The sequence below is a fragment of the Macrobrachium nipponense genome, chromosome 13, assembly GCF_015104395.2.
Source record: "Macrobrachium nipponense isolate FS-2020 chromosome 13, ASM1510439v2, whole genome shotgun sequence".
Taxonomy (NCBI): Eukaryota; Metazoa; Arthropoda; class Malacostraca; order Decapoda; family Palaemonidae; genus Macrobrachium; species Macrobrachium nipponense.
In genome coordinates, this window is record NC_087206.1 from 90612487 (window position 1) to 90626755 (window position 14269).

A 14269-nucleotide genomic window follows, 5' to 3' on the forward strand; every position below is an offset into this window, starting at 1 on the left:
GCTGTCCCTTGGCGGTGTTCTTGCCGAAGCCGCCGACCCAAGCCCTCAAGGTTGCAAGGGCGGTCTCTCTAACAGCGGCAGCCTGTAAGAGAGGACGTCTATTAGTTTTTAGTTTAAAGTTGAGGTTTAACCTTAGACTAAAATAGAGCCTTAAACCTACACATTTTGGGCATATATTTCACAAAATATGGAGAACTTAAGCTTAAAAGATACAATTGAAACTTAAACTTAAGATATAATGCAGTATTTACATGCTATATATACAGCTGGAAATACTTACCCCGTCCAAAAACTGACTCACAAGATCATTGCAGATCGTACACGTTTCGTGGAACCAGACCTGCAGATTCCCGTGAGGAGTCGCGCACGGAGCGTGGGACCTGCAGACTTCATGTCCGCAGGGGTCCTGGAGCACGGCGTTGCATCCTGGGTGCTCACAGTTGGTAGTCTGTAAGTGGAAGGATACATGAGTATCATTATAACACTTACAGGGCTACTCTAGAACTCCGTTGCATGCCGGAGAGTGAAAAATTTTTGGGCATAACCCCTCCCCTACCGCCTTAATAGGCATAAAATATAGCTCCGGTGTGAGCCGGAGTAGAAAACAGAGGGCAAGGGAGGGACCCAGCTTAAGATAACTTATCAATAACTTATGATTAACTTAAGCATAAAATAGCACAAAATTCCGGAAGACGATTCCGAATCGCGGTGGTATCCGTCTCCGCCGTTTGCGCCGGAGAGACGGGATGGTTAAGGCAAAGGAGACCGACTGTACGCCTGAGGTCCGCCCGCAGGCTGGGTACTAGCTCCCTCCCTTGCAATCGACGGGGGCTCCGGGAAGAAAACAGAGCACTGATAACACTGGGAGGGGGCGAGAGGGCGAAACAGAACTTGAGCCTACAGCGGAGCGACGGAGTAACAAAGGAGGGGGGAGGCCAACCCCCCCACTTCGCCACAACGGAGCACTGTGAAGCAGAGAGACAAGGTCACTCCCAGTCCAGTGTCTGTCCAGCCTCCCCTACTCCCTCCGCGTAGGGAGAGAGGGAGACAGGCCCGGATGGAGCGAGCAAGGACGGACCTCCCTCTCCCCAACTCTATGGGAGAGCGGGAGGAGGGCAGGGTGACTGGGACGGGCGTCTGGGTGTACCGCGATCACAGGGTGACCACGATACGATAACACGATATAAACAACGAAATCGATAGCCTAGGTTAATGCAACCAAACTGATCAGCAAGATGCAACAGCTGATGCAACAAAACTGATAATAAGGAAGCAACAAAACTAATGGGGACCATGATACCATAAACCTAGGCTAAGATAACGTACCAGACACCCTAGGCTAACCAAAACCAAATAACATAATTAAAATAACACAAAAGTAGGGGAAATAAATATAGCAAGAGAAAAAATCCAGGAGTGTACGACTAACCCGAAAGAAAGTCTACCACTCAAAGCTAGCCTGGGCCGATACTAAGAGCTATGGCTAGGGTCTGGATGGAAGAGATAATGCCTACATAAGGTATAGAAAGACATGCATGCATGACATAAAACCAATGCAGGCTAGATCCCCTAACAAATAACAATCATAAAAAGGTCTAGAGACGCATAGAATAAAGGGAAGCTTCCAGGTATGGGAGACCGAGAACGAACCCGCCACGAGGCAGAACAATGCCGCCATGCTTCCGACCGAGAAACCGTATTTATACCTAAAAAACGGCAAATACTGACTCAAGGAAGGAAAAAACTAAGTAGGAACCTTTCGGAATACTTAACTTAGCTGATGCGATGGCTGAGCGTTCCATAATGGCAGAAAATCCTCAAAAAGGGCACGAAAACACAGAGCAAGAAAAAAATGCGGCGTCTCGTAGACCTCTAACTTTAAAGGATGGCCACCAGAGGCGCAGCAGTCACCTAAGCGTGGGTTGTAGTAGTAGTAGTTGCTGCCCCGTTCTGTGAGTCGGCTCTCTCCTTGTGGGATTTTGTTGTAGGAAATTTCTAATTGACAAGAAGTTCGTGGTAGTGGTCTCACTCGCCCTAGTGTTCATACGGACGCTCTCCTTGTGGGTGAGCGAGTCAGTTATACTGACCTTTTCTTTATTTTGTTTATTCTCTGGTATTTGTTAGATCATTTACCTAAGAATTAATGAATTAAAGGATTATTTCGCGCAGCGACACGAACTGAGCCCAGAAATAAACTTAAAAAGAGTTCATCATAAGAGTATTTTTATGAAGAGACCCTCAGAGGCATTTTTGTTATGAATATCATGTTATTTATAGTGATGATACAGTACATTCTCTGCACTGTGTTGCTGAAATGGCAATTTCAGCAGTTGTGTAAATTAAGAAAAAAGCTATTAAGAAGTATTTACTTTGATAAGAGCATATACTACTTTCATTTGTCACCTATTAGTGAAAAGTTTTGCAAATATTAAACTGTTATCAATAGCAGAATAATCTGTTAATCTTTTAGATAATTTGGAAATGATATTTTTCAGACATTTTTGAAGGAGAGAGAAGACCAGCCTCTGCATACCCGTGATGCAACAGGGCTATTTGTAGCTGATCTGATAAAAAGAATTCCAGTATATGCCTATCACATTGAAGGTCGTTACGATGTTGGTGGCTTGCAGTCCTATATTCAATGTCATGAAGATTTCCTTAAGAAATGCCAGTAAGAATATTTTTTACTACAGTATAAAAGACAATTTTGTTGACTAATTTAGCTTCTTTTTTTCTATAACTAACAGTTGGGTTTGGTCTCAAACAATACTACTTATTAACCCTTAAACGCTGAAGCGGTATTTTAAAAATCGTCTCCCGTATGCCGGCGGCGTTCGCGAGTGAGCGCCGAAGCTGAAAAAATGTTTTTTTTTTTAAATCACAGCACGCCTAGTTTTCAAGATTAAGAGTTAATTTTTGGCTCCTTTTTTTTTATTGCCTGAAGTTTAGTATGCAACCATCAGAAATAAAAAAAAATTTCATTATCATATATAAATATTGGGATATATGACAGCGCAAAAAAAAATTTCATATATAATTGTATACAAATCGCGCTGTGAGCAAAACGGTGAAACCTAATGAGTTAATTTTTTTCGTTGTAATGTACACTAAATTGCAATAATTTTGGTATATAACACATTGTAAAACAATCAAGGCAACACAGAGAAAATATTATCACAAAATGATGCATGAATTCGTAACGCGCTGATGTAAAAAAAAGCAGTTTTCAAAAATTCACCATAAATCAAAATATTGTGCTAGAGACTTCCCGTTTGTTGCCAAATGAAGGTAATTGATTAAATATTACTAGACTGTAAGTGTTGTAGCTTACAATTTTAGTTTTCGACATTTCGGTCGAGTTAAAGTTGACCGAAGGACAAATTTTTTCTATTTTATTGTTATTTATATGAAAATATTTCAAAACTGATAAAAGCTACAACCATGGGTTTGTTTTTGTTGTATTCTACATGAAATTGCACACATTTTCATATATAAAATTTTATGTAACGGCTAATTTGAAATGGTGCAAACATTACGACAATCGGACAAAAAAATTTATGATTTTTTCGGAAGAGTTACCGCGTGGATGTAAGGAAAAAGTTTATTTCATAAATTCACCATAAATCGAAATATTGTGCTAGAGACTTCCAATTTGTTGCAAAATAAAGGTAAATGTTTGAATATTACTAGAAGATAAAAGTTTTAGCATACAATTGCATTTTTTTTACCATTTCAGTTGAGTCAAAGTTGACCGAATGTTGAAATTTTGGCACTCATCGTTATTTATATGAAAATATTTCAAAACTGATAAAAGCTACAACCATGGATTGTTTTTTTTGTATTCTACATTAAATTGCACACATTTTCATATATAAAACATTATGTAACGGCTAATTTAAAATGGCGCAAACATAACGACAATCGGACAAAAAAATTTCAGATTTTTTTTCATAAATTCACCATAAATCGAAATATTGTGCTAGAGACTTCCAATTTGTTGCAAAATAAAAGTAAATGATTGAATATTACTAGAATGTAAGAGTTTTAGCTTAAAATTCCGTTTTCGACCATTTCGGTCGAGTCAGAGTTGACCGAAGGTTGATATTTTGGCACTTATCATTATTTATATGAAAATATTTCAAAACTGAAAAAAACTACAACCATGGATTGTTTTATTGTTGTATTCTACATGAAATTGCGCACATTTCCATATATGAAACTTTATGTAACGGCTAATTTGAAATGGTGCAAACATTACGACAATCGGACGAAAAAATTTATTATTTTTTCGGAAGAGTTACCGCGTAGACGTAAGGAAAAAGTTTTTTCATAAATTCACCATAAATCGAAATATTGTGCTAGAGACTTCCAATTTGTTGCAAAATAAAGGTAAATGATTGAATATTACTAGAACATAAGAGTTTTAGCTTACAATTGCGTTTTTTTATCATTTCGGTAGAGTCAAAGTTGACCGAAGGTTTAAATTTTGGCACATCATTATTTATATAAAAATATTTCAAAATGATAAAAGCTACAACCATGAGTTGTTTTTAGTTGTATTCTATGTGAAATTGAGCACATTTTCATATATAATACTCCATGTAACGGCTAATATAAAATGGTGCAAAAATTATGTCAAAGTGACGAAATAATTTCTTAGATGTGTTGCTGATGTTTTTTAGTGCGAGAAGAAAGAAATTCGCGCTTGCGCGTCCGGGTAACAATTGTAAACAAAACAACGCCTTGATCCGTGAGCTCCCAGCATCCCCCAAGGCGCGTGATTCAAAAGTTTTTGCCTGATAGGCCTATAAGTATTTTTCCGCGAATTTTTTTAAAAACTTTTTTATATCGACGTGCCATATGTCCAATCGGCTCCCAACAGACAATTTATATAGACGTTTAATACGTCCAATCGGCGTTAAAGGGTTAAAGACACCACCCTACACAAACGCATTATGTTCTGGACGTCCATTTTTATGTTGAATTGTTTGTAAGAATCAAATAGTATGTAGGGTACCATCAGTAGCCAGCTGGTTAGTTATAATTTTAATAGACCATCAGTTTGTGCAAATGATCAAGGAGACAGTAAACACATAGGTCTGAAACTTGAATAAAATTTTCCAGCTTCCCATTGGGGAATACCTGTGTTACTCAGCCGTCCTGTGCTTTACTTTCTGTATTCTTTATTATTATTATTACATAATGTATTGAGAAAATGAGCCCTGTTCATGGGGAACAAGCCTACAAATAAAGGGTCATTGACTTGAAACTCAAGCTTCAAAAGAATATTGTACCTATATGTTTGCTGATGTACGTTCTCCTAAGTTCCCTTCTCAGGATTCAAAACACAAACATCATTGTAAGTTGTAAAAATAAAATTCAGCAAGCAAAAGGTTATTTCTCCCAAAGACACCATATTAAGACCAAACAGCAAATTTTGCCATTAAGTACTGCAAGATTATTGAATTATTATGGTGCAACAAAGTGTGTCCCCTGCTAGATTCAGAGAATACCCATTCTCTGTATATCCTGTTGCTGTGTAATACTGAGCTCTCTTGGAAGAAAGGAGTCAGAATTGAAAAAAAGGATTCAGAATGTGAATTTTTTATGTATCGCAATCTCCCTTGGAAGTTTGTCTTATAGGGAAATTTGCCTTATTGGACTAAAGTTCAGTACTTCTGTGTAAAAGTGATATTGATAACTAGGGCTTTAATTAATGCTATGGACAATAATCTCAAAATAATTTATATTTTGGGTTTAAAGGAACGAAAGTCAATGCTGCAAATTTTGTTAGTCAAAATTATTTTATCCAAGTAAGATTTTACTTTTTAGGAGTAAAATCTCATCTCATTTTATTTGTTTTTTCATGTGATTCCATTGTGGGGTCTATTGAAAGACAGGGAAACCAACATTGATTTATTTAACAACAACACATTCCAAATATGGTCACTGGAAGTCTAGAACACAATTCCTCAAGAAAATACAATACTGTAACTGGTTAAACAAGGGCTATGGCATACATTAAGGCTTCCTGAAGATCAGATTTATTGTAGACATACAGAGGTAGATTATGGAAAGACTGACAAAAACCTGGATTGAACATGTATTAGATTCTGAGGTTTAATGGACAACTGTTAGTTGTGCATTCGTGAAAAGAGGTATATCTGGTGCTATTGTGATGTCATCATATTTAAGGTGCATTTTTAAACTGAGGTTCTTCAGTGAGGGTGCAAAAACCTGAAATTGTGAGAGCGAAGAGAGGTATCTGTAATCATCCGAGCTATGAGATGCTGGCAGATCGTAATCTGAGGTAGTTTGATGAAATTTTTCTGTTTAGTCTTCAGTCTGCATGTAAACTTTTAATATTTTTTAAAGGACAAGGAAATGAAGGAATTTATCATTTAACTAACTATGAGATCATTCCAAGAAGATGGAGGCTGACGTTTGGGGTTCTTGTGCTTTCAGTCTGAAATTGGACAAGAACCAGGCAAGGTCTAGGGGAGTTGTAAAGGCACACCTTAGAATGACAACATGGTTAGGAACTTGTGGTATGTAGGTTTTTAAAGAAGTAATCCTGAACTCCAGCAATTTGGAATCTGCTAACTGTTAATATATCATATATATTTATATATATTTTAATAATCCACTCAACTTTTAACAAAATATATAATAGCACCATTTACAATAGGATTAAGACATATGCAGTAGTACTGTTCAATGTGACTGAACCCATTTAACGTTGGCCTCTCATTTGAGTGCAGTGTCTGATTTGAAAGAAATTGACAAGTTAAATATTGTCATAGTGGAAAATGGTTTGGGATGCTGGGTAAATTAAAAAAAAAAAATAGTTTCCCAGCCTAGGAACAGAATGAGAGGTTAACATTAGGGTTTGCAATCATTAAGCAGTACTTTTATGAGTCTTCAGACTATTCACAAATCCATCTTCTAAGTGTGTTTCTTCTGAAGGCTTTTACAATGAAAATAATGTGTTCTTTGCTCAGAACGCACTGCTAAAAAAATGAGTGTGAGGATATTTTCCATAATCAAAGATAGGCAACACTGTTTTCAGTGGTGAGGATGTTTGTGCAAACATAATACCATTTAACCCTTTTTACCACTTTGGGACTGAGACAACAAATATCTCTCTCCATGGCAGTTGTAATAGGAACCATTGATAATCATTATAAAGAGATCAGTATAAGTTATGTTCATTATATACAGCATTACGTACTAATATCTATCATACCTGTATCAAATTGAAAATAGTGTGATTCTGTTGTTTTTGTACAATCACTCTGTCAAGATCTGAGTAAGTTCTCAAAAGGTCCCAGGGGTAAGTAAGGGTTCCTCCATCATTGAATTTTCTGTACAGTTCAACAAGAAGAGCTCGAGAAACACACTGAGAACATGTCTTTCCTTACAGTCATTATGTGCAATTTCATTACCCTTTTTTATATTTTTTCTTGTAACTGTATTCCCTTTCAAAAGGAATGGATGTATGTAGAACAGTAATGGGTTATGGTGTGTTCCTCATTTACTTTGAACATAAGAAAAATAAACGCTTTTGAAGGAATTACCGTTACAATTTAAAATAAAGTTCACCAAAAAGTTTACATGAAAGGCAGTACAGTACAGTAATATACATAACTATCACAGAGCCTTATCTTTGTCGATAGGATACGCTGGCCAACATAGCTAGCCAACTTTCATGGAAGAACAATATAATCATTACCCAAGGACAAAATAATTACTGAATGAATATCGATTGTCTACTTCACGAATTCTGTTGCTGTTTACTACCACTTCAAACACTATGTTAAGCAAGTAGGCATTTTTCCATAGCAGATGAATTTGAATTCTGATGGCATCAGAGAATGTCATTTTTTCTAGGTGGAACAGCCGAAGAAGAATTGAGTAGGTTGAATTTATAGTGCCACATCTGAGTCATAACTTCTTCACTGTGTACAAAAACACCTAAATCAGTAGAATATTTCATACCAGACACTGCTATTAATGCCACTAAGATGCATCTATGTTGTCATTTGTAAGCATTCATTCGATATTGTCCATATTAAAATGCTATGTACATTTTCCAGAGATGTTTTCTGCCAAAGGTCCTGAGTTGGATATACCAAATGAATGGATAAATGCAGGTTTGATTAATGTGAACTGGAAGATTTAGACCATTTCCTTAAGCTATTTTGTATGCTATAACCTCCACGGAAGACAATAAACAAATTGAAAACACTCACGTCAAACGTCCCCCACAACAACATTAAAAATAACTGACTGATTGTCCAGTGATATTGAGTGTGCTTCCCACTACTGTATTCATCTGTTTGAGCACACACAGTGCTCACAGCAGAACAGGACATATCAAAACCACTTGTAAAGGATGTGAACACTGGTGCTTTCAAAACTTCTGCTGGATGAAATTGGATTTATATTTTCACATGGTGTATGTATCTCACAGTTTATTTGATAATGCAATCGAACCTACTTGTTGGATGGGCTTAGAAGCCTCCAAAAATGGCATTTGTGACACAATTACACCGAGAAATGTTTTCACATCTGTTGATTTTGTTAAAATGTCAGATTAGACGTTAGATTCTGAGTCTGTAATAATGAAAAGCTCCTTTGTAAAGTCATAGTAATAGGGTTTACCCACGGAGACTGCGTCTTTGTAAGGTTTTGCCAAGCTGACCCAAGTTCTGTTCTACAAAACCAAGTTTATTTCTGAATGGTGGCCTTTAAAATGATTAAAAAACCGGCTTGGAATAGGAGAGTGAAGTGAAACTCCGGTCTTCAAGGTGGTAGAAGAAAGACAGATATTTTACTCGGGTACAATCTTGGTCGATGACCATCCATCCACTCCGTATATGCATGAGTTGCCAGATGCCACAGATTCCTTATTTTACATTCTTAGATTGTTTTCACCGGTTTTCCAGCTAGCGCTAGATGATTATCTTATAGTTGAGACGTCAGGTTTGTTAGCTATGAAAAATACAAATTGATAAAATTTGTCATTTTACGGTGATGCTTACATGTGGCTCTTGACGTTGCACTAAAATGACGAGGAGACATTTAGTGAAAAAGGACTTGAGTTGCTTTCTTTATGGAATCTGGTGCCTGACATCCATAATGAGATATTTATGTAGGCAATGCCAAATCATCATATACATATACTGAAGTGTTCTAGTAAGGATATTCTTGTTATGGCATATTATAACATTTCCTTATTGTGTCATTTCATTTTCTTGGTTTGCTTGAATTTCTGAAGTTTTCTTTTCCACAATCAGCAGTAATTTGGAATACATACCAGTGTTCAGATCCTTTGTCAATATTATTGTACATTACGCATTACGTTGTACAATTACAGGGAAAAAGTATCTACTGTTTAAAGATGTTTGCATGAGCACCAAATTTTGTCTCAAGTAAGAATGTTCCCTTTTATTCAGTATCAACTGGCTTTACCAAGTCATTTTAGATACCACCACATATCTGGCACCTCTGTTTTAAATCATTCTATATTGAACAAAAATATTTTTTAATGTTTTCCATTGTTACAGTTCATGGTTTCCATTCTCTTATCATGGTAGTTATCCAATTAGATGAGTATGATTCTTTGAGTACACAAGGATCCAATTCATTAGACTATTCACTTCCGGAAACGTTTGCGTTTGAATGAAATTATGTTAGAGAATACTTTTAGCTTTTCTCTGACAAAACAAGAAGAAAAAAAAGAATACTTTCCAGTCTCAAGGCACAATTGGATTCGTGTTTTTAGCAGTAAATCTACAGGTCAGTTTAAGTAAGATAATCTATGAAAATTAGCAATTCATTAAAACCAATTGCTGGAGAGCATTTAGCTTCTGTTGCATAGCAATGTTTCTATACATTTTCAAAGTCTTCGGGTGAAGACTTCCATAAACAGAGTCCAGTTTCGAAGCATCTGTTCCCTGTCAAATATTTGGAAAGAGAGAGCACACAAAGAGTATTTTACTGATGATCATATTATATCAGTGCTAATCCCTGAATTAAAATGATGTTACTTTGTTTTATCCCAGTGTATTGACTTATCCTTCTCTGTTCTTTTATTGGCGTTTAGGCCGCAAATGTTGAAATAGGACATTGAAAATTTTTAAATATACTGTATTAAATGAAGCTCATGCTAGTTTTGGAAAACTGCCATGACTTATAACATTGGACATTCTCATCATACTTTTGTATCTTGAATGAAAAATGAGATTTTTTTATACTATAGTATGTACAATAACATGAGAACCATTGGAATTGACCAAATCCTCTTGCAAAGGCAGTTCTTGATATTAAATTATGGATATGCTTTATACTACACATAAATATCATTTGATTACAAGAAATTGAAATTTACAGAGTTTAACACCTCTTGTTCATGGACGTCATCTTCAGTAGTTCTGAAGATTTTAGAAGTGTAGCTTTAAGTAACATTTTTGTTTTTCAAGCAGAAGTTTGCATGACTGTGTACTGTTATCATCAATTAATTTTAATTTGTATTTTTTATGGGTTCTGCTGTATTATTACATTTCTCCTTGTTTCTGTTATAAGAATGGCTCTCAATGAAGTACCCTGCTGCACAGTGTCGAAAGTTAACCATCCTGTAGCATGAGGTCGACTTGAGAATTCGTGCATACGTATTTAGCCTAAGCCACAGTGTAGCACCACAAGACACAGGTTGTACATGATGACAGATGTACAAATGATGATGAGGCCAGCCACCTCACTGGAGCTTAGCCTTGGCAGGATTTGACGGCCAAAATCTCTTGAAAGCCCAGCGACCCAGGAAGAACAGGCAGATGCCTATGACGAGTGCCACCACGCTGATGATGGCCAAGATGTCGAGGAGCAGATATTGGGCCAGGCTCAAGTCAGCACCTGAGAATCTGGAGAATAAGTGAGTTGAGTAGGAGTTCTTTTACCTGTCTATGATGTGTCTCATTCATTCAGGTTTTCTTTTGAGCATACTTGCATAACTTTTTTTAGTAGAAGTTGGATAAGTTCAAAGACATCAAACACATCAGTATGTTCCCGAAGTGTTTCTCACCTGAGATGGTCATTTCCAAATTCTATGATGTATTCCACCCACCAGACGGCACGTTCGAGACCCGATTCCTTCTGAGCTTGTAGACGGTGGGACACCCCCAGGACCTTATCACGGTACCTGAAAAGCAGAAATAAAGAATAAGATGTTGTATGTACTGATACTGATCACAGCATTGAAAGTGTAGCAATCTCTCTTGAATAGTTTAGTCTAGAATGGGTCATTTTATATCCTCTTTAGTATTCACTAAATTAGAAGCAAGAAAATGATATAGGTATATGCTTACTTCTGATCATGGACGAGCTTGTACACAGCACTGACGATAGCTTGTGGAGTCAGGTCTTCCCACTGGATGACGATGCCCTCCCCTCGGCGAGCTAATCTGGCACAGGTCCGTGGCTGGTCAAAGGTGATTGGAAGACCCAGCACAGGTACCCCGTGGTATATCGCCTCTGAGGCGCTGTGCTTCCCGCAGTGCGTCACAAAGACTCGTATGGATCTGTGACCTGCAATGAAGAAGAAGAAAAGTTCAATAAACATGAGCCTATACAGAGGGCTCATCAGTAACATGTCAAATATCCTACACACATTGCACCATTGTGCATATGTGTAATATATACATTTTTAAATACAGATAAATTCCATATTGTAAATAAACCCATGACCTAAGGGGTCATTGGCGAATTAGGAGTGTAACCACATAACCATAAACAAGACGTGAAACTAGATCATGCTATGCAATGCTTGCAGTAGCCTGGTTTGCGTTTGCACGTCCTATCATTTTCTGAGTTTTGTAAACTATTCACAACACCTTCCATGGGAAGCGGTTGACCTGTTAACCCACAGCGGAAACTCATGACTTCCGAGCCAGCAGGCTACGTGTTCATTTTGTTCTTGTTATGATATAAATCGCTGAGATAGCTAATGTTTCGCTATCGACGCGATGCTCCTATATTTCAGTTCAACTTAGATTTCTCAACGGAGCGGTCATCCGACCAAACCATCTCTATACTCCAGTGATGGAGCTAAGAAATAAAGTTGTTAAAGTTATATACTCCGTCCGTTTGAGTCATCTCCCTTATTCTAAAGAAGAACCAAATCTACTAGATATCACTCAGAAGAGAAGGGAAAGTAGAACAACAATGCTTACGAACAACAGTCGTAAGAAAAGACATACAAACTGTCGCTGTCTTATACCATTATAACAAGTAGACAAGCAGACAGTTATATATGTACCGGATATTAAACTCAATAGGATTATGATTGTGGAACATAAAATAAAATGTATTTCAAGAACCTTGACAGAATTCACTACAAAGAAATTTGTTTATACTTAAAGTGCAATATAAAAATTTCGAGATGTAAACTTGTTACCTCAAATTCAAATGGAACAAATAAGTCATTACCAATGATACAATAAAACCTGTATATTATGATATTACATTTAATAATGTACAGTATGTGGAAAGGGACAAGGAAAACTGTTGGGGACCTTTGGCCTCCAACTAGCCAACAGAGACAAACTACTCAAGATGGTTTGAATATTATTTGAAGCACTTTGTTTGTAATCATACTACATACATACATACAACATACTATATATATATTATATATATATATATATATATATATATATATATTATATATAATATAATATAATACATATATATATATATATATATATATATATATATATATATATATATATATATATATATATATATATATATCTATATATATACACACACACATATATATATATATATATATATATATATATATATATATATATGTATATATATATATATATATATATATATATATATATATATATATATATATGTATGTATATATATATATATATATATATATATATATATATATATATATATATATATATATATGTGTGTGTGTGTGTGTATATATATATATATATATATATATATATATATATATATATATATATATATATATATATATATATATATATATATATATATATATATATATATATATATATATATATATATATATATATATATATATATATATATATATATATATGTATATATATTATATATATATAATGTATATATATATGTTATGTATATATATATATATATATATATATATATATATATATATATATATATATGTATATATAAAGGTTTTTTTGCCACGAAGGAAAAAAATGAAAAAACGAGTTGGCCGAGTACTTTCAGTCCTATTCGGACCCTTTACTGAGGCATACTGATTTTACAAAGAACACTATAGTCAAAAGAAGGCTTAATATACAAACTGACACTACCAAATTAGCCATAAGGGCGGTTTTCACTCTACAGAGAGGAGGAGGAGTCAGGCTAGCCACACCTTGAAGGATACCCGCGGTAAACAAGTGATTCTTCCAGAAAAACAGTACATTTTGAAAACAACACGGGAGCATATACAATTTAATATCATCAATTTTTACACAAATTTTCCCAACATAAATTATTATTAATGAAAAGACGAAAGAAAATATAAATGTATATATATATCGAGCAAGAGAAAGAGGGAGAGAAAATATCGAACCAGAGACGAGAGAGAGAGAGAAGAGAGAGAGAGAGAGAGAGAGAATAACTATATACATGTGGGACTAATTTATTAGTTGTTCATTTATTTTGAGGTCCTTCATAAACATCTTACAAATACATGGGTCCAAATGGTACATTCCCAGACTAAGATTTAGGTTGTTTTTATTAGTGATTTGTATAATTGCCGATTCCAGTAAATTTCTTGAAACATAATCATTAGATCTAGCAATTACCGAGGTATCACCCCAATTAATACAATGAGATTTTTCACTCAGATGGATAAACAGTGCATTTGAAGTCTGGGCTGTTCTAACTGTATACATATGCTGCTTAACCCAAACACACAAATTTTTACTAGACTGACCAACGTAAAACGATGGGCAATCTTTACAAGGAATTTTGTAAATGATGTTGTTATTTGTTACGGGACTATTCTTAATTAGCATATCTTTAATGGTATTGTTATAAGAGAACACTACATTAACATTAAATAATTTAAATATTGATTTTATGGTTTCAAATCCACGAAAATAAGGTAAGCTAAGTACATTTATAGGGATTACTTTTTCATTAATAGCAACATTATAAAACTTTTTATGAGCTTTTTGATAACATA

General features: G+C 35.3%; 2 protein-coding genes across 5 annotated transcripts in view; one reads left to right on the forward strand and one right to left on the reverse strand.

Moving 5' to 3' along the window:
• Window positions 1-2871, forward strand: part of LOC135225197 (UTP--glucose-1-phosphate uridylyltransferase-like) — a 128728-nt gene extending 125857 nt beyond the window's left edge. For all 4 annotated transcript variants that reach the window (XM_064264502.1, XM_064264500.1, XM_064264499.1 and 1 more), the window contains one exon: window positions 2496-2871. In XM_064264502.1, the coding sequence (XP_064120572.1) occupies window positions 2496-2675 (180 nt within the window). In that variant the 3' untranslated portion in view covers window positions 2676-2871. The remainder of the gene's footprint in view (window positions 1-2495) is intronic.
• A 3032-nt stretch (window positions 2872-5903) lies between these two features.
• The window catches only part of LOC135225195 (UDP-glucosyltransferase 2-like), a 123250-nt gene continuing 114884 nt past the window's right edge, over window positions 5904-14269 (reverse strand). Inside the window, exons 3-5 of the mRNA XM_064264496.1 lie at window positions 11367-11586; window positions 11084-11200; window positions 5904-10922 (exon numbers count right to left, since the gene is read on the reverse strand). Of these exons, the coding sequence (XP_064120566.1) occupies window positions 10760-10922; window positions 11084-11200; window positions 11367-11586 (500 nt within the window). The 3' untranslated portion in view covers window positions 5904-10759. The remainder of the gene's footprint in view (window positions 10923-11083; window positions 11201-11366; window positions 11587-14269) is intronic.